The sequence below is a fragment of the Brienomyrus brachyistius genome, chromosome 11, assembly GCF_023856365.1.
Source record: "Brienomyrus brachyistius isolate T26 chromosome 11, BBRACH_0.4, whole genome shotgun sequence".
Lineage (NCBI taxonomy): Eukaryota > Metazoa > Chordata > Actinopteri > Osteoglossiformes > Mormyridae > Brienomyrus > Brienomyrus brachyistius.
The window spans coordinates 22,275,634-22,301,947 of NC_064543.1; the positions used below are offsets into that span (position 1 = coordinate 22,275,634).

At 37.6% G+C, this 26,314-nt stretch overlaps 2 protein-coding genes across 30 annotated transcripts; one reads left to right on the forward strand and one right to left on the reverse strand.

Moving 5' to 3' along the window:
* Window positions 1-231: 231 nt before the first annotated feature.
* On the reverse strand, window positions 232-6,808 carry prrg4 (proline rich Gla (G-carboxyglutamic acid) 4 (transmembrane)). 2 transcript variants are annotated; one of them, XM_049031132.1, is made up of 7 exons: window positions 6,693-6,808; window positions 6,290-6,405; window positions 5,822-5,985; window positions 5,710-5,737; window positions 1,585-1,723; window positions 1,276-1,455; window positions 232-1,031 (listed from the first exon to the last, which is right to left on the reverse strand). In XM_049031132.1, the coding sequence occupies exons 2-7, from the start codon at window positions 6,393-6,395 to the stop codon at window positions 1,004-1,006; spliced, it is 645 nt and encodes a 214-aa protein (XP_048887089.1). In that variant the 5' UTR covers window positions 6,396-6,405; window positions 6,693-6,808; the 3' UTR covers window positions 232-1,003. The 2 variants fall into 2 exon arrangements, with proteins under 2 accessions (XP_048887089.1, XP_048887090.1); XM_049031133.1 differs by lacking the exon at window positions 6,693-6,808 and having other exon boundaries at window positions 6,290-6,686.
* A 386-nt stretch (window positions 6,809-7,194) lies between these two features.
* Window positions 7,195-24,834, forward strand: LOC125751808 (coiled-coil domain-containing protein 73-like). 28 transcript variants are annotated; one of them, XM_049031104.1, is made up of 20 exons: window positions 7,878-8,194; window positions 8,560-8,625; window positions 8,971-9,009; window positions 10,232-10,310; window positions 10,387-10,524; window positions 13,026-13,097; window positions 13,876-13,947; window positions 14,550-14,585; window positions 14,796-14,870; window positions 15,318-15,356; window positions 18,006-18,141; window positions 18,759-18,838; window positions 20,109-20,225; window positions 20,374-20,433; window positions 20,626-20,730; window positions 22,046-22,153; window positions 22,466-22,717; window positions 22,897-23,059; window positions 23,300-23,578; window positions 23,735-24,834. In XM_049031104.1, the coding sequence occupies exons 3-20, from the start codon at window positions 8,993-8,995 to the stop codon at window positions 24,550-24,552; spliced, it is 2,646 nt and encodes an 881-aa protein (XP_048887061.1). In that variant the 5' UTR covers window positions 7,878-8,194; window positions 8,560-8,625; window positions 8,971-8,992; the 3' UTR covers window positions 24,553-24,834. The 28 variants fall into 28 exon arrangements, with proteins under 28 accessions (XP_048887080.1, XP_048887061.1, XP_048887065.1 ...); XM_049031102.1 differs by lacking the exon at window positions 7,878-8,194 and adding an exon at window positions 8,227-8,405; XM_049031106.1 differs by lacking the exon at window positions 7,878-8,194 and adding an exon at window positions 8,295-8,405 and having other exon boundaries at window positions 10,198-10,310.
* Window positions 24,835-26,314: the final 1,480 nt, after the last annotated feature.

Below are 26,314 nucleotides of genomic sequence, written 5' to 3' on the forward strand. Positions count from 1 at the left end.
CCCATCTTCCAAGCACTTATGCAGTTCAGGGTCACATGATGAAGACAACACATTCTGATCAAATTCTGTAGCTTTCCATTCGTGCTCAATGAGATTCAGATATAGTAAAATTAAATAATCCATCAATTACATCATTTGTTAGTCTCCATATTATTGTGAATTAATATGAATTATTCAAAAACATAAGATAAAATAAAATCAACTGAATTATTTTCATCATACCAACACAAATATTGTCATACTGATTTATTAATAACATTCTTTTTTACAAAAAATTCCCTATAAAAGCACTACTACTAATTCTTTAGAACAAAAACAACTTTTACATAAATTAGAAATTGTCACTCATTAGGAGGGCAAATAGGATTTAATAACTTACACATCAGCTTATGTTCCACTGTAATAGGCTATAGAATAGACAAACCATTTACGACAATCAGCCAACCCCTCTTCCTCAAAGCCTGAGCAGAATTAACAAAAATGATGCTGAACTTTGAACTCTAGGTACTAAACATTTCCGATTCTACAGCAAGGAAACCTAAAACCTGCGAAACCCTGAGCATTTCATACGGCACTATAACATTGATACATTCATTTAAAATACCCCTCAACAAGCAGTAAAGCCTTGTACAATCCTTGTATTTAAAATGGTAAACAAAAAAAACTACTGCCATGTTAGAAAAAAAGTTTGACTATGTATGGGAGGGAGAGGGTCTTCATTTCGTCATATGTAGTTTGAGTCAGAGACCCTAAAGTGAGTAGCAGTGTTTTATAAGAGCTGTGAAAGAAAAAAGAGGAACTGGCAGAAACATTTTACAGAAACACTCTGATCAGCATCTTAAACATGCTTCCCATTTATCTCATGGCATATTCATTGATGATCCAAGTTTTAGCAAATGTATATATTGAAGAATTTTTTAAAAACTGCACATATTTACACTCATTAATATACAAAACAAAACTGAAATCCTCCAAAATGTCACTCCGAATCACATCATAGGCTTCATTCTGAAAGACTCCCTGGTCGCGACCTAGAACCAAACCATGAGAACTGTCAGTGAATCCACTCAAAGCCACCATGAATTCGTCTGGTAGCATAAACCTGACTCATCCTTTCATGTTTTCCATGTATTACATATTTATCATCAAAAGTCAAAACAATATACAGCTGCCCTGCTACTATAGTAATGATCTTGGCATCTTCCGTGTAAAATTCACTTCTGGTGTCGCAAGGAAACACAGGTGTTTTTACAGGAACACTACATCTGTTCCTACCCTGGGTATGGTGGCGGAGCGGCATCGTGAGGCCCGCACGTTGCCAGGGCTTGCTCATAGGAGGGGAGCCCAGGGGGTTGCATTTCCTCTGAATGTGGACCTACAGGCTGCAGGGAGATCTCTTCCAGCCTCGTAAGCATTAGGGATGCATTGTTCCGCTGCAGAGAGAACCTGGGGGAACTGTCCCCCCCCCACATAATGGCAGTCAGAACTTCATCACCACATTCTCTTCATTCTGAGTGTTAATAAGCTTACAATAGCATCACACAAATGAGCAGTTCCAACATTAACACATAGTAGAATACTTACCTAGGGGAGGCGTTTTTGTACTGCAGCTGGCAGAGGTACCAGATCAGCAGACCAATGAGGAAAATGGATACCCCAGCCACCACGATGCCAACCAAAAGAGCAGTCACATCTAGTCTTGATGTATTAGTGTCCTTGTATCCTGGATCAGATGAAGTACTTCAGTATTTTTATACACTTTATGTGTAGCCAGAATCTACCAAACCACTTGTTTCAGAAGCATCGTAACAAACACAAACTACATTTTTTTGTGTGTGTGTAAAGCCACCTTGGGATTGTGAAGGGCGAAATATAAATGGAACTTTATTATCATTATTATTATGATCCCCAGTGTTACTGCTGGCAGTATTTCACCGTGGTAGCCCACTATGCCAAAATCTTTGCCGACATGGTAAAAATACATCCAATCAATCATCTAATCGTGTGGGAATGGAAGCTAAACATAAAGTCCAACCGTTAATCTGTCCCCTGGTGACCATGTAAACATCAGCAGTAACTTTCTATCATGGCTCCAGTGTGAACGCAAAACCATAATAGATTACAATGTTCGCGAAGGGCGGAGGGGATTTCTCTCCTTTATTCCCTATATTGATATTAGTTGGGAGTACATAATACCTGATATTTTACCATCATGGAAGACTGAATGGGAATGAAAATTTATCTGTACTCTGTAGTTTTTACCTGATACATTAATGGGTTTTGTATGTGAAAGGGGATCACAGACTGGAAGAGACATGCTTCCCACAACAAACCCACTAATTTTGACTGAGTCACATACAGAGTTAGGCGGTGTGTAGTGCAGTTCTTATGTTGTTGAATGAAGTACCGGAGATGGGCAAACTGCTGAGAATTTAAATTTACCAACTGCTAAAAAAAAGGAGTAACAACTGTTGCTGAAAAATGACTAGCCTATATTAATTGTTAATTAATTAAAATGTTTTTATCTACATAGACAACAATATGCTATCAGTAAAAAAATTGTAAAAAAAAAAAAGTACATAAGTACATATAACAATGGTCTGGTGTCTGCATTTTTTTCAGTATTAACAATGCCGTACCTGGAAAGAACGGATTGGGTAGGCTGTACAGATTGGGTAGCAACGAATATTTAACAAACGTTGCCACTAAGGGATTACTTTGGTCTACAGCAGAGGTGCCGTGCTTGCTGGAAATTTGAGCTGACAAGAGTAGGAACAATTGGATGCAGCACATAAAAACTCAGATATTTGGTAAAATATCTTCTTAAACATGCAACAGGATTAAATGAAAACTGCTGCATTGCATATTATATATTATATATATATATATATATAAATAATTGGGCCATAACTACTCCAAATAAACCACAAAGGACATTAATCATGAACTCCATTGTACTGTGTGATAGCGCTTTTCTTTCTGTGTTTTCTTCAACACAAAAAGTGCTGAATTTGCTAAAACTGAAGCCTACATTTTTAATCCTCACAAATCCACTTGAGTGGTTGTCTGGATAAGCGCGAGCTATTAACGTAGCATAAGGTTGTTGGGTTGCGTTGTGTGTGGTGGACTCAGTATAAAGGTAGCTAGCTTAGTTTTTCTGACCTTTACCAAACAAAATGAATATCCAAGAATTGATAAAAAAAAAAAAAAAAACACGGACAGAGGGACCCGGGGACTAGCATATCAACCAGCACTGACCATCCAACTGCTCAGGTCAACACAGGCAAGCCAGAAAAAAATGACTGGCTGTTGCTTAAAACACTCATTTGCTTTATGTCAGTAAACGTTGTTGGCTCTGTTGAAATCAAGCTATCAGAGTGTCGTTGTCATGAGATGATGTGGATGGTATGCATTTCCTGGAAACTGTTGATCTGTAACAGTAAGTGTGTTGTAATGATGCGTTTGTTAAATCATAAAGCTGTGTGCACAGTTTATGTGTACATTTTCTGCTTGCGTCGGTTCCACTCTCACGCATCTGAAAACATCCTGACATAGGGGTTTGAGGTTATTTGTTGACATCACTTTGGCATTAATTACCATAATTCCCACTGTGCACCTGGACTATGGACTTCCAATCAGACAGATCTCAGAAAGGATTTATGCCCTATGTTGTCTGTGAACATATGCATCAATACTGCCAAAACAAACTCCTAGTACATAGTTGTACCTGGCCAATAAAGTGAATTATGATTCTGATAAGAAAACTCACTTCTTCCACACTAATAACACAGGGCTGTGTACTAAGCCCAATCCTTTTCATTCTCTTCATTAGTAACTGCACTCCGATAATCCCAAACAGCACCATAGTCAAATTTGTGGGCTACACCGCCATAATTAGACCGATGTCCAACAACAAAGAGACAGCATACAGGGAGGAGGTACAACATTTAGCAAAATGGTTCCTAGTCAACAACCTGGCTGTGAACACTACCAAAACCAAGGAGATACTGCTGCGTTCCATTTACCTCGGAGGTCAGACCTCGGAACGACATCACACACGACCCCTTACATGGGGTTTATCTTGATTCACTTAAATTTATCCTGGACTACCATGAATCCAACAATCAGACTAAACATGAAATCCAGTTCTAGCCCACTTAAGTGTTAGCCATTGTTAGCAATATCAATTGATAACACATTGCAGGGTGTTTTGTGCATAAAACTCTGTAGCAACACACCGTATTGTCTGTACGACCGATTTAAGGAGCCACAAATAAGACGCAAGTGCCAATAAACAGTATAAAACTACAACTTTCACTTCTGTTGATAAAGGGTGCAGGCATCTTGGATTCTGAGCTCGGGGATGCGTAGATTTCTTGGACTTCATTAGTCGGAATTCTGACTTCAGGCATTCCAGTTATGAGTTCAAATGGAACATAGCATAACTGTATACATTAGGTAAATGAAGCAGGTCCACCTCCTTCCCCATCCATGGAGAAAGGGTGGAAAGCATCAAAGTCCTCTGAATCTACATAACAAAAGATCTTTCTTGGTCTCTTAACACTGTAACCCTTGCTAAAAAAAAAAAAAAAATCAACAAAGCCTGTTTTCCTCAGAAAACGGAAAAATGCCCATCTGCCCTCTCATCTGCTGATAGGGCTGCATACGGGCACAGATGCCCGATTCAACTCTGATTCACAAGCTAACAATTCGGTATCAGTTAAATAGTAATGAAACATGAAACACTATATAGTGGCTTTCAATGTTTGGAGAGATGTTAAAAAAGCTTTAAATAAAAAATATTTTATTTTAAAAATAAAAATGGGCAAGTCTAAAACTAACATGCTACGTTTCAGAAGGACTTCAACTTAAAGATACGCGCTAAAACATAAATCAGTCATTTTTTGCATGAAGAGAAAGCCTTTTTGAGTGAAATACAGCCACAATTCAGACCGTTTACCTTTAGGCACTTAACCGTGTTTACGGTAGCTATTAGCAAATGTTAGAAGTCTGCTGACATCAGGGCAAGTGTAATGTTAACATGGCACATGATGTGCAGTGATACTCCTGTTGCCTTAACACCACAGGGCAAAAATTTCAATCAACGGCTCAGGCATTTAAGTGGCACCAAAACCAATGTTGCAATATGGTCCGGTGCAACACTATGTTAAACCATTGCAGAAATTAACCTAGAAAACCAGAAAAAAACCCTATTAGCCTAAAAGATCCATCCATTAATTTTACAGATCAATATAGAATCAGATACATTTGTAAAAATGATTACTTGAAAAAAATATATATATATTTTTCCACACTCTTACTAGTGCATTATGGGAAGCATACTGTCCCACTGCATAGCTGTCTGGTACTACACAATCAGGGATCTGAGGGACCTTCAATGGGTGCTGAAAGCGGCACAACAGGTCATCGGATCAGAACTGCCAGAACTGGACAGTATCATCATGGGCAAAACTCACTCCGGTTACAGCCTTTTTGTTGCTCTGCCTTCTAGCAAGCGCTTCACAGTAATCAAAGCAAGCGCAAAGAATGAAACGCAGCTTCTTCCCTAAAGCTGTGTTCTCCATCCAACCACCCACCACACCCAAAGACAATTAGTGCTCTGTCAGTGTCCCAAAGAATACAATTCTAGAAAAGCCAAATAAAGAGGTAGCATTTAGACCGGTTTACATTGTATTCCACGAGTATTACCTTCGACGTAGCCTTTCCAGAAGATATCCTGGAAAAGATTAAAACATTAAAGGATTTTAGTCTTCTCGACATCCAAATACCCTGAGACATCTTTGATCGGAGCGGCCCCTACTGTCTCTGGGTAATTCTCAAAGACTTCCCGGGCCTCCTCATAGTTGCAGATCTCCTCGAAGCATTCCCTCTCCAGGTTCCCCGGCGTGAAGGCCTCCAGGTCGAATCGATTGAACAGCAGATGCCGCCTTAGCACGTTGTTTGCCCCAGCCTCCTCCAAGAACACTAAAAGCGTAATATGGCTCAATCATTCTTTCTCACACACAAATCAAAAGGCATTACTTGTAAATACTGTCGTTTTAACCTAATGAATGACTAACCTAAGTGTCATACAACCTGTTATTTCCGCTTATTTAACCCGCAAATTAACATGCGTAAACGAATTTTAAAATAAAAAAAAAATTATAATCACAATGAGAACGAAGGTTTCAAAATCCTTCGTTTGCAACATAACTTTACATTTGAGATTTAGAAAGTATCAGCTACAGAAGCTAAATCAATTATTACAGTGTTCGTTTAAATAACTCACCATTATCTGACCGTTCCACCGAGTTTCCGATTTGAGACAAGTGTCTTAAACATGCCGTTTGTCCAGATGGAAGAATTTGGCACAATAGAAATAAATATAATAGCATTTCTATCCACCTGCGAAGGATTAAAAATCTGTGTGTAACCGGAGAGTAATCATTTGTTGGTTTTCAGGTATTTAGACATCAGTATCTTATCAGCATACAAAGTATCTAAAGCACTTCGCTAGTTACGCAGTTACCGCCCTCTTCGAAAAACGTCGGTAAAATATAAAGTAGGCGGTATCGAAACAAGTAAGTTCAGTACATTTTAAAAAGCTATATTTACACAAGTAAAGGATAGTTTTATAGATGAAAGACACGAAAATACCAAGTATAATGACCGCAAATAAACAGATTGTTTACCTCCAACTCCGGTGACCTCACCGCCTCGGAGCAAGTATTCGTTCAGACCTGACTAATTGAAGTTTCACCTGGATAAACGGATTGCTACATATTGATTTTCCAACAAAACATTGATTTAGTCCATCTTTGTTATTTCTAACTGAAATAACTTTCGAGAAAAATTAATAGAGGTAATATGTGTGAAAGTTTGCAACAATTAATTGAATAATAAATAAACTGTCAGTGAAATATACAAACTTAGGCCTATATGTACTCATTCAGCTTGGAAACGTGATTCGGCCAGAGATGTCAGTGTGAAACTGGATGTAATTGTTCTTGCACATCCGTTTCGCGCTTCAAAACACAGTTCTAACCTTTTATGAGAACATGTCTCTATAATATCTGTTTACCTGGAGAAAAAAAAATCATGTTTGCTCATTTTAATCATTTATGTAAAAAAGGATGACTGGACATTACGCAGTACAATAGGACTGTTGCCTCACACCCCTGGAGAACAAGTCTCCGCCCTGCCTCTACATGTGTGGAGTTTACATGTTCTCCTCGTTCTTCTTGGGGTTTCCTCCGGGTTCTTCGGTTTCCTGTCACAGTCCAAAAACATGCTAAAATGAGCTGCAGTTGCGCGGGTTATTCCCTGCTTTCCCTTCCGCCCATTGCTTCCGGGATAGGCTCCGCACTACCAAGACCATGCGCACAGGACAGGCGGCAGCGATAATTAACTTGATAATGTGTGGATATTACGTAGGCTATTAAAACATGTATTCCCAAATTAAATTAATTAAATACATTGTATACGTAGTAGTGCGTTTTTGTATAAGCCTTGTCAGAAAGCTGAAACCAACTGCAACAATTCTAAGTAATGTAATCCAAAATGCAAATATTCTGCGTTTAATGCAGGTTTTCATATTTAGTAAAACTGCCGTGAATCTGTTTTGTTTAAAACCTCGACAGGACTTGATTAGGATTTAAAATCTGTACTAGACTTTGGGGTCCCCTCGATAAATTATGCCGACCACTGACGTTTCCCTGTAACGACTTTTGCCGGGCAATAAATGTCTACACATACCCCGTCAGCCCACTGTGAAAATGCCAGGTAGGCCTGACAGCCAGTCCCGCCCTGGACGTCAGCTAAAGCAACCTAAAATAAAATGTAATTTCACCGAAGTGCTTTTCAATAGCCTACCTTTTTCTAACACAAGATGGCAACATTTAGCTTTTTTTCGCCTCCTCCTTTAACTATTTGGTTGTAGGATATGCATTTACATCAGAAAATTATAAATGTGTTTGTTATTTATGGGGGGAGGAAAGCTTTAATTACTTTAGGGAGTAATGGTTGTTGTTATCACATGCAGATACAGTGCTTTTGAGGCCGTACGTCATTTAAAAACGAAGATTCGTTAAACTTCAAGTCATCATCCACAAAGCAGAAACTCTGAAATACCAGCCGCACGGCGGCGTGCACGGAAAATAATCGACAGTGAATTAAGGCTATAACAGTTATAACAGTAGGTTTAATGTTACAAAGTTGTAGTGGTTTCTTTAATATAATATTATTATATTAATAACGTATTTTACCAACGTTTGTAACTTGTTACCCTACAAAAGGACTGTAATTAACCCATTGGCGTAGTACTCTATGACTAAACCCGCCAAAAGTGTTCTCGCGCTAAAATCGCTGTGTTGCTTGACATTTGAAGGTAACGGTTCTTTGACAAGGTAAATAAACCTAGTAAAACGTTTTAACTTATTGAAATTTTACATTGCATTTCGGTAGTATTTTAGGACAGCGTTGCTGAATTGCTTGTAACATAACTGTGAAGCGAAGGCAGTGGTAAAGCTTGTTAATGTAACTCAAAATATGTTTTTGTAGGTGGGACAACTCTAAGGCCTAAATATACCCTATCTGTGGTATATTTGTTTCAGTTAACCACCGTTGGTGAGTTATAATGGCTATCTAATGATAAAACCGTTAAATCATTCTACTCGTGAAACGAAATACAAGTACATATAATGATAAAGTCATTAAATTGTTCATTTGTGGCTGTGTATGAAACAGTTTATGGCCACGGTTACTTGATAAGCTAATGAATGCGGTATTAGCATATTAGAGAGTTGAAGCTGGCCAAAATGTGCGCTTCATTTTACGAGCATTAGCGCAAGTATTTGTGGTTATTATATATCGTTTTTAAGGAGAGTGTCTGGTTCGTTATTGGTGGTTCAGAGACGCGCCATTGCTTGACCACCCGCTAGGCTAGTTAATGGTGCTTTTTTCTGTATCTAGGCTAATTCAACTGTTTAATCTAATGACTACTATAGCTGGGTAAGTGTTTGAGATTGCATAAGAAAACACTGTTGCTGATACGTTAGGACGCCGATTTTCTTAATTCAACTTTTATTTCTTTAACATTAGAAATATGAAATTGATATACGTGTTGGTTAATCGTCTGTTTTCAATCTTGTATCTGTGCCTCATACTGCTTTTTTATCGAATGATAATATCTGCAAGAAACGGTGTTTTACAGTATCAGTTGGCATTGATAATTAGGTTATTTCTTTATGAAATAACATTTAACGTTTTAGCGGTCTAAATAAATTCTAGATAACAATTAGCCGTGTTATCCATGTTATTCTTACTATATTATTCTTACTGCCTAGTAGAATGTTTTCAAAAACCTTCTTCATGAACTATATAATACTTTTTGTTATTACGCATAGGACCTTGGATATGCCTGTCTTTTACCCTATTATAATGCAGTGCAATATAGTCATATAACTCAGAAAAGATAATACAGACATCATGTTGCTGATAGGAATTATTCAGTTTTATGGATGATGTCCTTTTAATTTTGCTGTTCATGGCTTATAAAATTGTTTAATATCTGCTGAAGTGAATCAGTGGAGAAGCAAATAAAGACATTGGCCTCGGGTCACAATGTCATTTGTGGTAGTAGCAAATTCTAACAGGATCATTTATTCCTGCACATGATTGATAACAGCATGGGTTAAATGGAGAAAGGTTCTCTTCTATTAAAGGATCATCTTGAGTGAAGACCTCCCACTTAAAAGTCAGACATGATGAGGAGACAGGGGACTATCCATAGGTCAAATTAAATAACTTGTATAATTTAAGAGAAATGACAGTGCAATTTGTCCATTCACTGTTATTACTCTGACCCCCATTAGATTCTTAGGCCGGCCTCCTTTCCACCTTGATAAACCAAAGATACAGCTTTCAGAGTAGTAAATAGTGAGAAGAACACACATGACAAAACTTCTCATGTCATTTAATTAAACTTTAGTCAGAATTAGCTCAATTTCATATGTTGTGCATAATATTTATGTAAGAATTGTGAAGACTTCTAGGTGAACGTGATCCTCAAAAAACTCAAGATGAGGTATTTCATGTTCTATCTTCGGGGAACTAATATTTTGCTGGTCAATAATAATGAAAAATCACAATCCAAGTGCCAACTTAGTATTTTATATAATAATACTGATCTGTGCTTAGGTTTAATCATCAAAGGTTTCTCCGGCATTGTCAGGATGTCTCAAGAGAATTGTATAATCAAACATGAGATGGACTTTCAGGCAGAAACAGCAAAGCATGTTTCTGATGACAAGGCAAGAATATGTTCATTTTTAAAATTAACATTATACCAGTATTATATGTCCAAGTTAACATTTTGCTTATTTTTAGACTGGAGAGGAGGGTTTTGAATATCAGCTGTCATCATCTTATGCCACACATGAATTGGATCAGAGTGATTTGGCTGTTCAAGTTATACAATTTAAAGCCAGTCTTCTTGAAGCAATGGAAGAGCTACGTTTTCATAGGGTATGGATTTCAGCACCACAAACTCTGTTTAATTATATATTTAGTACTGTTTTTAAGGTGATGTTTGATGACATAATTGTTCACTACAATCTGTAGAGAAAGCTTTAATATTTTACAAGAAAATGTGTAAATGTGGTTTTCTATATTAAAGAATGTCTTGTATTTTCACATTTTAAAAGTTTAATAATAGCAAGTAATTGTTTTGCAATTTTTTAAGAAGTGCTTTAAGTGGACAAAGAATGAATCCCTCCTTTTAGTGGCAAATAACATAATCTGAAAATACTTAAAATAAAGAGACAGGGAACCATTTGCTAATGTGTTCAAGCAAAGTGGGAATATGTGTCTTTAGAAAGGACGTCATTGTACCAGGTTCCACAGTGTAGTTTTCCATATTGTCATTTGGTAGTAGGAACTCGAGAGTTATGGGCTCAATTTGGCGAAGTCATGAGGAGCTGAGGGATGTCATTTTGTGGGAGGTGTATTATGAGTTTTCGGAAGAAGTTAAACATACTTTTTTAGCAATCAGTTGTAGTCAGACATCACATCAGTATGTGGTCACAAACAAAGGATCTGGCTAGTACCTATTCTTGCTTGTAAAATGGTACCCTGGAGCAAACACTTTAAAAGGCTCTGAACATGTTTTAAAGGTTATAACAAATAAATAAATGATTGAATCATTTCTGTTTTATTGTTATGGTCATCACAAAAAACCATGAACGATTAAATAACTATGATCCTCAGGCATGCATTAGAGAAGCACTTGACAGTTCATTGTATTGTTGATATAGGCTTAAACAAGAAGTGTATGTCTAAGCTAAACAGAGGTATTTCTCTAAGTCTTAGCTATAGAAGGTGTTATTAAAATATTCCTGTACTTCGGATATAACATACTTCTGTACAAAACAAGGTGATTCAATATTTCTTAATACAGTGTGTGTGGAACAAGGAATAAGCAAATACTTCACTTATACCAAAGTGATTTGAAATGCAATATTTTTTGTATTTGGATATCTCATGAGCTGTAGGCACTCTATGTACTTTATATATCGTTATGTACCATTGATGTACATAGGAAAAACATTGTTATTAATGATGCACCGATAAGGAAGTTTCTGGCCAGTACCGATAGCTGATTATTTAAAAAAACTGACATCAATACTACTACCGATTGTTTGGGAGGTTCTTCTTAAATAAGTTTAAACATTCGACTCAAATAAATTTAAAAATAATAAATCACAAAATATGAAAAAGTATATTTTTTGGATAAGAAAAAACCAAGTGACATACAACAACAACAGAGCACTATATTTTATAACTATGCCTCTAGTATAACATTTATAACAGAGAACGGCTGATCATCAAGTGTAGTAAAATTCGTAACTTTCTGAGTAATTTTTCTTTATTTTGTTTGCACTGAATTTTCTTTTGTTATCAAACGCCTGCGTTACTGATGGACTAGCCTTATTAGGGCAGTACTGCAGCTTTTATTGGAACAGATTATTATTCAACTCTTCATACTCTACTGTCTCTCCTTAAGCTGAACAATCAAATTTGTGTTGAAATGTTTATTATTAGACCCTCCTTGTGAAATTTTAACAATGATTGCAAAATGCATTTCTAATGTTGTTTTCACTAACATTAAAATAGTTATACACAGCAGACATTTTTCTAACTGTTTAGTACGCAGGTATGCAAAGCATTATGGATCACCATTTTAAAAGGGATTATCGACAGTAAATATTGTCTCAGTCTTTGGTGGATTGCTGCTGTATCAGCCAATACCGATAGTTGACCGATACAATTTGTGCATCTCTAATTGTTGCTCCTTGGCTTATTTCTGTATTTTCACACAATGTTTGGAATTGTATTTCACTATGGATTATATTCCACTAGATCAGGGTTTGTCTCTAATATTTACAAGGATAACCAAGTTTAATGGTGTCTTTACAGGACAAAAAAAACATCTATTCATTATTTCACTCCAAACTGTTAACTGCTTTATCTAGTGTGCACTTCTTTAGAATTTTCCATGCTGGGAGCACACTTTAATGGGAACTTATAAATAAACCACACAAGCCCACTCCCACATACATATAAAAAGTCACTACATAGTAGAAAGCAATTGACTTTTACCTACCTTTGAGAGTTGAAGGCGGATAAGGATGGCTATGTGCTAATATTACAGGTCTAATGTCCACTATTTCCTTCAATGAACAAAGTCATGGGCAAACATTACATTTTGGCTTCATGTCATATGTGAATAATCTGAAAGATGTTGCTGAAAGCATCCAGAGTAACACACAAACTAGCAGTTTTTGTTTAAACCTTAAAATAATGTTTAAAATGCATATACTAACATGTTCATAAATGATTTAAAGGATTCTATCTTGAGCATAAGTGAAACATCTTAAGAATAGTGAAGAAAAATAGAAAGTTTAAAAAAAAAATTAAATAATTAAAATGTGTATATTTAACATATTTTGTTTTAAAATATTTTTTAGGAAGCTGAAATAGAATTTGAAGAGCGTATCAGTCAACTTTTGTTGGAGAAGCAAGAACTGGAATGGCAAAAGGTATGTACATGTTATTGTAAAGACACATGGTTCTCTTTTTAGTTTTCAAAATGTATTTGTGTATTGTACTGTCAGTTATATTTATTTCTTTGAACTGCTGTATCTCACATGATGTAGAATAGGTCCTAGATAGCACCTTAAAGAAGTATTCGCTCTGCACTTTTACTGTTTTCTCTGAGTATAACCCCTCCATCTACATGCTATGTTGTTTTTTGTTCATTCATCTTACCAACATTATTTAAATAACTGTTATCGTAGAAAGGGATTTTATTTCTTGCTCCAGATTCTTAGTGTGATTCAGGTCTAGCTTCAGGGCAATGGGTCATTGGCTCTCTTGTTTATAAGATACTCCTTAGTTGTTTTGGTGTATACTTCAGGGCACTGACCCACTGAAAGGTGAATTCTTGCTGAGCTTCAGTCTTCTGTAAACCGAAGCCTGAATAAGTTCTGCTGAAACATAAAAAGGTTTCCCTTGGGGATTTCCTGCTTAGCTGCATTCATTCTAGCTTGTACTTCGGCAAAATTTATATTTTCTTTAGCTGATATATACATAATATTATTTTGCATATGGCATTATTAGTCATTTGAGGCCTTCTGCTTGCATTTCTTACCAATATCCTTACACCTTATCTCACCATTTAGTATGGGAAGATGGCCTAGTCTTTTTTCTTAATTATTGACTTAATTGTGTTTTAAGAGACTTTCATTTGATTTTCTATTGGTCCCATAATCTGTGTCTTTTCACACCTCTAACATTTAGCGTGTGTTCTTTTTTCAGGAATCCCTCCAACATCAAACTGACATGTTACAAAACCAAAATACTGAATCTGTAACTGCTCTTAAGAAGAAGGTGCTGTATTTGTCTTATATGTGACCATCAACTACCGATTAACGAATATTCAGTGGTAAATCAATAACTAAAGGTAGTTGGTATGCAAAAGTGACAGTACTTGTTGGAACATGCTTCCTAACTATCATTTCTGCCACTGTTAGGCAAGTCTAGATGTATCTTGCCAGCTCTGTCTGTTTTGTTCATTTGAGGCATAAGATATATCTTACTGCTCTTAAGACCCCTACTGGTCAGAAGGGGTCAGCCATTCACAGATTAGTGGAGGAATATTAATATAATATACTGATGATGTGTATTTAAATATGTGTTTGTGTACCAAAGAAAGGTACATGAATAAGTGGGATGGTTTGCATGTGTGGTTGACAAACAGAGTTATCTTTCCTTGAGGCATAATAAACTAGTGAAAATATTTTCTTTAGGTGACATTAAGTACAACCTGAGAATTTTAGAGGAGCAGACTGTAGAAGAGAAAGTAATTTGTTTATATCGATAAAACATTGTATTAACTTTTTGATTCACTTTCATAGATGCAATAATATTTTACTGACAAAATAAATTATGAAGAATTTACTTATAATCCTTACAAAAATCCTAACAAGCAGTTTCAGGCAAGAATCAAGGGGCTGGAAGAAGAGAAGGTATGGCTGAAATATTTGGTGTTCTCTGCTAATGAGCATACAATAAGTCAAATATTATTTTGTTGAGGTTCAATAATGTTAGCTAACTGTCAGATTGAATAACGTGCTTGTATAGTGGCTCAAACACAGGAATTGAGAAAGGTATTGAAGATTGCTTTATATTACATTTTGTCATTGAACTTTAACTTAATATCACTCTTTATTTCGAAGGGAAAATACCAGGTAACTGTTGAACTGAAGGACAAGGAGATCAGAACTCTTAAGGAAGAGCTTAAATTGTTGAAGGTAAAAAAATAACAAGCTCCCTAAAGGGCAATTGCCCTTCTTCATTAACTGTATCTGATGACTGGGAAAAGTGCTCTCATTGGCAACCTTTGTAGTGGGGGCTACTGTCTTGGCTGTAGCATGGCACAGGATGGCTGCTGTCTCTTATGCTCCAGTGCACATATGAGCCATACATAGTGCTGTACAATAAATGAATTATTTGGCTCTTGGGATTTTTAGAATATTATAATATTTTTTTTGTATAATTAGTAGTATATAGCACAAATAAACGATTTGTGGTTGTATTCATGTTACTGTGGATGTTATATAGACATAGAAAAGGTATATAAAAAGTAAAAAACTTTACTTTTAAAAAAATTTGATCAGATAATACACAATAAATATTTTAAGGTTATATAATTTCCAGATACACAGAAAAAGATAATATCTTTTGCTACTGTTTTACAGTTGTCCAAGTGCAGTTTGCAGAAGACATTAAACGAACTGGTAAGGATTTCAGTGATATGTATTGTGTGGGAGTGGGAGGAACACAAGAGGGAAAGGCTCATCAGGAGTAACGGATAGGGAGTGTGTGACATTCTGTGAACCTCGGATGCAGCATAGAAAAAATCACTATCAAAATATTTTATAACTAAGGCCCGCTCTGCTGAACCTCTGTGGTGAAGGGAAAAACTGCCTGATACAGACAATCAAACAATAATGATAGATATTAATAATAAACATTCAAAACTTCTTAAGCATCTTGACAAATGAAGTTGCTGGTTTAAATGTTAGACAAAGATTGTATAAGATAGAGTAGCAGTGAGCTGTGTTGTCCCTTCTGTATCTGTGGAAAATTGTCTCCAGCTTGTATTTCATTGTAAAATCAAATGTTAATTCAAGATATTTTATACATTACATACAGTTATACAGGTACAAACTGCAGTGAAATGAAAATCTGGTTCCTCTTTGTACTGTACAAACATGCACATAATATAAATACAAACGTATATAAAGACTGTATTGAAAATATACATTCAATAGTGTAAAGGAGACAGTAAAGCACAAGTGGCATAGTCTTAAACATGGATGTGCAGATTGCAATAGACATGTAATGCAGTGACTGATTAACAGTGAGCTGTACAATGGCACTTCTCAATTGGCATACAGGAACCAAGCCATACCCAAGCTACACTAGTTACGGTGAGGTTCTAGTTCGTGTTGATTTTCCCCTGCAGATGGTTTAAGTTTGGAAAAGCTTTGCCGAATTTGGATAGTGACAGTGATGTAAAACCAAAGAGAAGCTTGTTTACTGTTCACGCAGTGTACATCATGATTTACAATGTGCTAATTTTCTCTAGCATGTCTATGAGAATTGTCATGCTATGTTAGCATCAAACGCTAGCAGAATTAGCATTAGCTTATATACATTTGCATTACGAATCCATTCTGTTCTGTAGTACATTTTTAAGTAGGGATTTGCAAATTTTCATTTTGTGATGTGCGGTACTACTAATAATGGATAATATATAGAATATGCTCTTTTTTCCTTCAGATAATCAATGCATATTGACACAGATCACTGGTATCTCTGTGCATTTCGATCAGTCAGATGGTGGTAATGCAACCAGCATGGTTTAGTCATGCTTTTGGCCCTGCTTGTAACCACAAATACATAAATATATTGACGTGTCTGAAATGACGAATTCCGCTTCTCTGTCTGGCAATCCGATGGACAAGTCTGTGTTTGGTGGTTGCCAGGAGAACTGTACTTGCCTGACTGCATTGTGTCAAGTGTGATGTTTAGTGGAGGGGGGATTATGATGTGGGGTTGTTTTTCAGGGATTGGGCTTGGTCCCTTAGTTCCAGTGAAAGGAACTCTTAATGCTGCAGCATTCAAAGCCATTTTGGACAATTTCAAGCTTCAAACTTTGTGTGAACAGTTTGGAGATGGCCACTTTCTGTTCCAACATGACTGCACACCAATGTACAAAGCAAGGTCCATAAGGACATGGATGAACGAGTTTGGTGTGGAGGTACTTGACTGGCCTGCACAGAGCCCTGACCTTAACCCGATAGAACACCTTTGGGTTGAATTAGTGTGGAGACTGCGCGCCAGGCCCTCTCGTCCAGCATCAGTGCCAGACCTCACAAATGCTCTCCTGTAAGAATGGTCAAAATTCCCATAAACACACTCCTAAACTTTGTGGACAACCTTCCCAGAAGACCTGAAGCTGTTATAGCTGCAAAGGGTGGGCCAACTCCATTTTAAGGCCTATGTATTAAGAATACGATGTCATTAAATTTCATGTCTGTGTAAAGGCAGGTGTCCCAATACTTTTGCCAATATAGTGTATGTTTAGGCATGTCCAAGCTGAGAAACCAAATGGCCTTAGGATAAAGGCTTCTCTTGAGGCTTTCTGTTTTGGCCATCAGATAGCATAGACGTTTTCCAGGTTGCTGAACAGGCAGTTACTGGGATGGGTGGATTTGTTAAGAATTTTGGTGACTCTGGTCTTGCAATAACTGATGTAGGTGTCTTGCAGAGAGGGGAGTGCAGATTTGGAGGTGTGTGCCACTAGGCAGATCACTGTCTGCAGAGTTTTGCAGTCCTGAACAGTACAGTTACTATACCAGGATGCAATGTTCATGGGCAGGATGCTTTCCATAGCACCAGTTTAAAAAGTTTTTAGGCCTGCTGGGGAGACATTGAAGTTCCTCAGCTACCTCAGGTGGTATAGTCTCTGCTGTGCTTTTGAGATCTAAGCTTGGACATGCTGGGTCCATGACAGGTCCTCAGAGAGTGTACTCCAGGATACCTGAAAGACATCATCCTTTCCACAATGGCCCCGCTGATGCTGAGAGGGGTGTAGTTCCTTTGCTGTTTTCTGCTAAAGTCCACAGTTCACTCCTTATTTTTGTTGACATTAAGTGAAAGCCTGTTATTCTTGCACCAGGATGCCAGATTACCGACTTCAATGAGATAGGCGTTTTCATTGTTAGAGATGAGACCCACCACTACAGCGTCATCCATGAACATAACAGTAATGCTGTATCTGGCTACACAGTTGTGAGTGTAGTGGGAATACAGCAGTACACTCAGGACACACCCTTGTGGAGCATGAAAGTTGAATGCGTGTTAAATGTATTTGGCAGGAGCAGAAGTTGTACTTGCAAATGCAGACTAAAGACAGTCAGCTAAGGCAGCTAAAAGAGGTGGAGAGGCACTTGGAAGTTGTGACTCGTCAATGTGCCACAGTGAAAGAGGCCCACGGAAAACTTGAACAAAGCGGTACATGATCTGCTGGGATCAGGGGGACATGCAACCTTTGGAAACTGGATAACAAGCTTTGCTCTTTGCCCTTCATGCAAACATCGGATGCATGAAAATTTCTTAAGTTACAGAATTTATGTTTCAGTGAAATTTAAACATTGACAGAGCATTCCACTATCTGGCAGTTGTTCTTGCTTGGCGTCTGTCCAATATTTGGTTACATTAATATTGTATTTATGTCAAGTGGAATTTTATAAACATGTGTATCTGTTATTTCTAAACCATAGTATCATTATTTATTTAAAGCAGTGATATCGTCACAGTTGTCTCAGTACAGATAGGGAACATTTTTTACATCTTGTAAAGCTGGTCTGGAAACTATTGCACATTAATGTTTACTGTGCAGGTCTGACAGGGAGAATCAGTCTCATCTTTTACACGCCCAAGTGGATGGTCATGGCAAATGACATATCATAGAACTTTAATTTAAAGACTTGGGGTAAACTGTATATAATAATCATAATCATTACCACTAACAATATGATTAAGTGAAGGACGTATTAGAACATATATGACTATTGTATAAAACAGTTGAGAACAACTTGTATATTAGGTATGTATTTTTGTGTTTACAGTTGGAGAAACTGTGAAGCTTAATAAGAACCTATCAGCTGTGAATTACAAACACGAAGTAACTATTAAGTGCTTAAAACAGGTAAAATATTTTCTATGAATGAATGTTTTCTGTGGATTATTTTTGTGACTTACATTTTTAAGGAAGGAATTAAATTTTGTTTGAAAATGGAATACATGTTGATCTGTATTTGGCCATGTTAATGATTACTTAAGTAAATTACGGACATTTTGTAAATGTGATTGGAATGAGGGTGGTGGTATCTTGTTTTCTTATATCTTGAAACCAGTTCCAAACCCCAGTGCTAAAAGGCCATCTTTGCCTTGTTCTGTGTTCCATTTTGTCATAAAATTGTATAGGTTGATATCAGGGTCTGCGTTGGCCAGGGCGATTTTACTCTATCATTCTCAGATCTTGAAATATTTGCATATTTGTAGTCAGCAAATATTGCATCTCTTAGATAAAATTATGTGGTTATCTTTACTCTTTATTCATTTGTCTTTTACATAGTCAGATGATGATTGCAACAAACCTTTATATTAAGAGTAATTTGTCAAGTTTCATTTGTGTATGTTTCACCTAAATGTGATTTTGTATGAACTGTCGCAAAGCAAAATGCTTATTAATATCAGACTATGTTATATCAATGAAGTTGCCAGATAAAATGATTGATAAACTGCCACATTTTTGCAGCTCATCTAAGTCACCTCTTAGCATTGGGTTGATAGAAAAACCAAGAAAAATGAGGAAGAACAGGTTAAAGATACCTGCTCTTTCTCATTTCTTTTTTTCTTACCGTTTTTGAGCCTGCTAGTGAAATGTGAGGAATTCCATATTAAGGCTGAACTCAGAGAAAGGTTAAACAGACTGCATCACATGCCAGACGGTTCTATTCGCATCGTGCCACTGCTATGGAGGGGAAGCATATCTGCTATCAGCATGGAGCATGTCAGTGTCCTATGGGTGGGGGGGGGGCAGGAAACAGACAGCTATGCAACAAAAAGGGAAAGCTGGGGCAAAAGAGGCTATATCTGCAAGTGTGCCCCACAATCAGTTACCGTTTAGGGAGATTAAAGCCAGCCGTATTTAATTGTTACACCTTTCTGTTCTGCATAGAAATGTCTTTTGGAAGGATTGTCGCTTATCAATAGAAGTTGTGTCACCGAAACAAATATTAATGTCATAGTTACATCCCATCTTCTGAACTCTTAAGATCTTAAAGTGAACTTTTGCTCATGCGTTGATATTTCAAAGTATCGTTTTTCGTTGCTGGAAGAAAACTTTTAAGAAAACTTACCGAATTAATTTGTTTGTATTTTGCTTCGAAATATTTCTCCTCTTTTTTATTCAGGACATGGAAAAACTAAACTGTGAATTTGTTAAGTTTAAAGTCATGTCAGTGTGTAAATCTGGAGAAGAGAGAAGTTCAGTTAAAGACCAGAAAGAATTGCTGCACAAGCTACATTTGGTAATTCTTCTGAATTGTTAAAATGGAAACATGTGTGCTCATTGAATCAGAATACATTGAACCAAAAAATTATAAAATTTTCAGTAGGCTTATAAAATTAATCACTTTACAACTAGTTCTGCATTTTTGTTTGTTTTCATACTTCAAGCAAGCAGAGATGAATAAAAATCTATCTGAGGAGGTTTCTGCTGTAAGGGCTGAAAAACAGGTGAGGATGGCTTGTCACCCATTGTGGCTATTACCATTTTTGGGGCCATGCCATGCTTGGGGTGTCTAGAAGACAACATTGTCTAAATGGTAAATAAGACTGAAAGGTGGGGGTGAACGGTAGTGGGGTGAGTGAGCAGGCAGGGATGTATGTCATTAATAGGAATCCCCCTTCCTGTCAACTGTGCTCAAGGAGGTGGTGAAGTTGTTCCAACAAGCCCAGCGGCTGTTGCAGATGCAGACTGAGGCCGTCAGCAGATTGGAGCTAGAATTGACCAGGCAGAGGGAGGACTATCAGGTCAGGGTCTTCCAAGGGTCGTTTGTCTGTGTCTGTCCCAACTGTAAACGAAATCTGGCCTTTATTGGCAGAAAACTGCTCCTAACGACTCTTGTAAACAGGTCTTTTAAACAAAGATTGTGCTGAGATTTTTGTGTTTTTCATGGCCGTTCTCAAGATTTTCTCTTCCATTTTGATTAATTTAGAGTTGCTGGGCATTTCAGTCAATACTCTTCATATGATAACAATCAAAATCTTTTTAGAATTGTATTTCATTATTTGAAGAAAAAATGAACATGTTGACAATTTCAGTAGCTTAACACTGTATGTAAACTTTATTTGAAACACTGCCACAAAATAAAAAAAAAAATCAGTAATATAGAGGTATTTACACTTGGTCACTACCCTGAAATGTGTTTATTTTATTTTGTATAATTCATTCTAAAACAATTTAGTATTAAAATGTAGTTTTGTTACTTTGAGTGGCACTAAAGATGGGCATGCAGTAATACAGTGTCACATCCTGCCTACTACTACTCCCTGACCTTCTGGTCTCTTCCCTCGCGTAGCCTTATGGGCCACACCTGATGCTTATTGCCCCACGTTACTCTGTGTGTTTAAGTACCTGTTTGTCTCATCCTTGCCTGTCTGATCATTAATGTCGCTCCTCCTGTCAGCACATGTCCATTCTAGCCCTCTCATTTTGATCCCTTGTGATCTTGTTAGTCCCTCTCCAGTCCCTGTTTGTTCAAGTTAAATAAAATCCCTTTTATTTCGCCAAACTCTAGCCCTTGTGACATACAATATAAAGTATGTTACAAATTAATGTGCACTTTGTCAATATCTAAGAACGTTCTGTACCCTGCTGGGGGGTAGGACATGATTATAAATTTGCATTGCCAAAAAACCTTCAAATCAGTATTGTGCAGCACATTGGATGACAGGTTCTTTGAGTACTTTACTGTGATTATGACATGAATCTATAAGGAGCAGGATAATTAATGAAGCCACTGCACATAAACATGGCTATGTGGCTTATATATCACATTATACTGCAAGTTGGGAACCATGAACTGCAACTGAATAATTGCTAATGTTTTTCTCTTCCCATTTACTGCCTCTTCCTCTATGGAACCCATGTCCAGTCCTTCTGCACCTGGTTTATAGCATAGAATCCCCATATATTAATAATATATATTGAGTTTGTGATGGTGACACAATCTGATTGATTCTGTAGTGCTCTCTTGATGTTTGGAATCATCTGTCCAGGTTAAACAAACATATAAAAAATTCATTATTGTATAAAATTTTTCTTGGGTGATTAATTTTACGACAGACTCTTAAGAGAGAACATGAACTGCTTCGAGCTAGGACTAGAGAGAAGAATGATAGATTTGCAAGCCTGAGGGAAGAATATAAAAGCTCCAAAACAAAGCAGGAAGAGGTATGAAAAACATTCTTAATTTTAATTGATATTCTCAATAAAATGTTTCAGCCAATAGGCACATTTCCAAAATGTTTCAGAACTGTTCAGTATACTTTTTATCTAAATACTTATGCCTGTACAAATTGCCAATATGTGCTGAAACTTAGATAGGTACCTATACATCACTTGCATATATGTTTGTGTGATGAGCTACAGCATGGACTTGGAGAAGTGAATGAGAGCCATGGTTATATGGAGAACCAGATATCGTGTTGTAGCAAATGGCTCATGGAGCACAGGCGTACAGTGCAGGGGTGTCCTGACTTGCAGCTCGTGGATCACACACAGGCAGTGCCGGGGTGTCCTGAACTGCAGCTCGTGGATCACACACAGACAATGCAGGGGTGTCCTGACCTGCAGCTCGTGGATCACACACAGACAGTACAGGGGTGTCCTGACCTGCAGCTCGTGGATCACACACAGACAGTACAGGGGTGTCCTGACCTGCAGCTCGTGGATCACACACAGACAGTACAGGGGTGTCCTGACCTGCAGCTTGTGGATCACACACAGTCAGTACAGGTGGGCACTTCAGCAAGAACATCATCATAGCAACATAACCTCAATTTGTTTGTGTGGAGAATCTCATAGCTTACAATGTTTTTGAATCACTATGAGAACCTGCCATATATATAAGCCAAGACTGATCATGAAATTGACACCTAAATATTATTTTTGCTATCTCTTGCAATTCTTTAAAGGACAGTATCCAAAACTACATATCTGATCATAAGGACACATCTGGTGACAGCAGCTGTGAAACAAAGAATAAAGAGAGTGAATATAAGCTTTCGCAAAATGGCAAGGAGCTAGTCCAACAGTGCTATCCAGCAAGCACTAAAAAAGGTCCATCAGATGACAATGGTAAGATTAATGAGTAGATCTATAACTGGTAAATCTCAAAAAACACATAGTCCCTAAGTATGACATAATCAGCTGGAAATAGAAATCAAATTGTACTGCAGAGAGCAACAGGTCATTGTGTTCATAAGTATTTGTAGAGGCATCTCTTTGAAAACATTTGTCAAAACCTATACTCTTCCCCCCTTCCGGAATATAATTTGGTCTCTTCTTGAGTATGTGCTGTGTGATTTATCCACACAGATGAAGGCAGGAATCCTGGTCCCACCAGGCTCAGGGAGACAGTGAGCGATAGGCTTCCACAGGCAGACTACCGTGTAGTTATCCAAGCGCCGGACACCACTGTTTACACTTCTGGACATGCAGACATCGAGGGGACCGGAAGGGGCTGCTGTGACGCTGACCTTGCCTGTGCAGCTGTCCAGCTGCCAGAATGTCCTGCTCGTTTGGCACGGTTCCCCGCCAAAGGGCCTCTGTCTGAACATACTGCTGATGCATTGGGTGTCGGTGGAGGCAGTACAGGTCAGCAGGCTCCAGACTCTCAAAACCTGCAGCTCTGCATGGGTAAAAGTCATCCAGGGCACAGTATATTTAATGAGAACTGTGTTTCCAGCAGCTTCCCATGTCATGAAGGTGACTTTATTAGCAAGTTGTCTGACTGCAGCACTCAAATTACAGGTGATGGAGAACAAATAAAAGAAGGCGGGAGGCAGGAGCAAATCAAGTGCATCCCAGTCAAGAGAGAAGAGCTCACCATTATACACAGTGACATCAACCAGAAAAGAACCTGGGCTGTAGGTTTTGGCACGGTTGAGGGTGCTGGTATTAAGAGATATCCATATGAAAACCTAGGAGAATCTCTTAACTCCTCAGATTCATGCCCACCTTCAGAGTTAAGTAGAGAATATTATCATGGGGTTATTTCAGAAAAAAATAACACCATCTCTGACAACTCTGCTACGGTCACTGCACACTCCCATATCGAACCTGAAGAGTCACAGGCAAAGCTATCTGACAAAAGCACACGTCCACAAATGGAGGTGAAACATGCTTATGGCATAAAAGAAGCTGGAGGAAGTCCAGACAACTCAATAACTTCAATACCTGAAAAACACACTTCACTAAACATCATGGCAGAAAATAGGCATCAGTATGCATCATTATCAAATGACATAGATATTACTTCAGGTAACACTTGTCTAGGTGAAAGCAAGGATGGCGCACCACTCAGTGAAACTGAAATTACTACTATTTTATCAGAGCCTCTCAAGGATGATATAAAGCACAATTCTGCTGGAAGTGACTATTCATTTTATCCAAGAAACAAAAGGTTTAGGTCATCATTCGATTTAGGAGTACCAGAGAAATGGAAATGGACCACACTTGTGAGAAATTCTTTTGGTTTCATGATGGTTCCACAAGGGATTCAGAGCAATCAGGAGATAAATATTTCCTCAGCATCAGTGGCAGCTTCTCTTTCTGCAGAAAAAATATGATTCCTTTTAAGATGCAAGGGTGTTCCTTCACCTCAAGCAATATCTGTGCCTGTACTTCAAGATGATAAACTGAACAAGAAATTACTACTTACAGGAAGAGGATACAAATGGAAGATGATAAATGTCTTTTGTTACAATGCTTGATCTATCCTCCGAGATGGCAAAATGTGAACAAGTATCAGTTCACTATTCAACATCCTTGGTTTAAATGGGGAATTTTAGGTGTTGGTGTATTCAAAATCTCAAGTTCTTTGATCATTAAAAGATTGCTTCTAAGCATAACACTTATGAAGTAAGATCAAGTTTTTTAATGAACTTTAAATAGTTATTGCACTGGGGAGCAAGAACTGGTATTTTGAAGAGTGCTTTACCCAACAGATCAAAGCCCGGCTCTTCACATTTTGCTGCTGCATGTACATTATACATTTAGACAAGTATTTCTGTAGGTTTAAGGTAAATTTCATTATCTCTGGCTTCAGTTTTTAATATGGGGCTAAAATGTAGAGAATAGTGAGAGCAGGCTTCTTACAGTGCAAAACAAGCATTAATGCCATTCCTGCTTGGCCAGCTAGAGTAAGTGCATTTAGCTACCATTTCCTCTTTGTCCTTCTGATTCTCCTACAATTAAAAGGACTGCTGACATGTTGAATGCTTCCAGGATCCACCCTCATCACAAGAGAGATATGCAAGGGGACTGGAATGTAATCATGCAGGCCTTTTGTGAAATCTCAGCAGAACATATAAGTTGACCAAAGGTATTACAGCGGAGGATGAAGTGAATTAATTCCTAAGATATGTGTAGTTCTGAATAGGTCTGGGCATTTCAGTTTCCAAAAATATTTATCTGATGCAAGATGGCAGTATTTTAAAACTGATGGGGAACAGAAGGATAGTCACATCATATAAACTAAATAGATGCAAGCCAGCATTTAGGGACCATGAAGGAAGGGAAGGGCAACTTGTTGATCGTGCTGAAAGCATAACTGCCTAGCAGAACATTTTAAAGCGTTGATTAAATTCTTCCTTTTAACAGCAGTTGCCAAAAAATGCTTAAAATGAACACACACTGGGATATCTGTGTTTTTGGAACAATTTAAATAAGCCATGAGTAGCACCAGTTGGAGTAATTTCCCAAAAATACTTGGCATCTTCTTGTACTTTCAAAAGACAGGAAAGACTTACTTTTAAACACTTAAAAAAAACTCACTTGGAAGCTTCATAAAGACACCTCTGGATGCATTGCTCCGAGATGAAGCTTGCTGACGATGGATCACCTGTGGGGACTAGCTAGCCTATAACCCTCATTACTGCATTGGGCCCGGACTCTCTCATATCCCACCACACTCTGTCGCTTTGTGCTTTATTAGAGCCAGATGCTTCAAATTGCGAGAGCAATGGGAGAATTTTCTGTGGATGAGAAGACAGCCTCTGGCCATTTCCTCTGACTGTTTTGGCACGGTAGAAGCTGCTGGTATTAAGGTTAAAAGAGAAACTACACTCTCACAATGGTCTATTATTGTGATGGATAGATACATTTCTTATAATGTTTTTTTGCCTTAAGATAGAACAGCAGAGTTGATGGTTGTGAGGGATGGGTTTTTCTCCAAAGTCACTGTTAAAAGTGCAGTTAACAATCGTTAACGTAGCATCAAATGAATGAGGACTATTTTGATAGCAACATTCCTTTATCCTAAGAGACCAGAACTAAGATTTCCTGCTCTACACAAACATCTGCATTTCCTGTATACTTATCTGCGGGCAT

What these genes read in the sequence shown, in the direction of transcription:
- prrg4 (XM_049031132.1), bottom strand. Translation starts at nt 6,395, where the DNA reads ATGCTATTATATTTATTTCTATTGTGCCAAATTCTTCCATCTGGACAA. An exon ending in GGTGGAACGGTCAGATAATG is followed by an intron (nt 5,986 to 6,289) that starts GTGAGTTATTTA and finishes TTACGCTTTTAG; the next exon opens with TGTTCTTGGAGGAGGCTGGG. An exon ending in TACAAAAACGCCTCCCCTAG is followed by an intron (nt 1,456 to 1,584) that starts GTAAGTATTCTA and finishes GGGGGGGGACAG; the next exon opens with TTCCCCCAGGTTCTCTCTGC.
- LOC125751808 (XM_049031104.1), top strand. An exon ending in AAGAGCTTAAATTGTTGAAG is followed by an intron (nt 14,871 to 15,317) that starts GTAAAAAAATAA and finishes ACTGTTTTACAG; the next exon opens with TTGTCCAAGTGCAGTTTGCA. An exon ending in AGGTCCATCAGATGACAATG is followed by an intron (nt 23,060 to 23,299) that starts GTAAGATTAATG and finishes TTATCCACACAG; the next exon opens with ATGAAGGCAGGAATCCTGGT.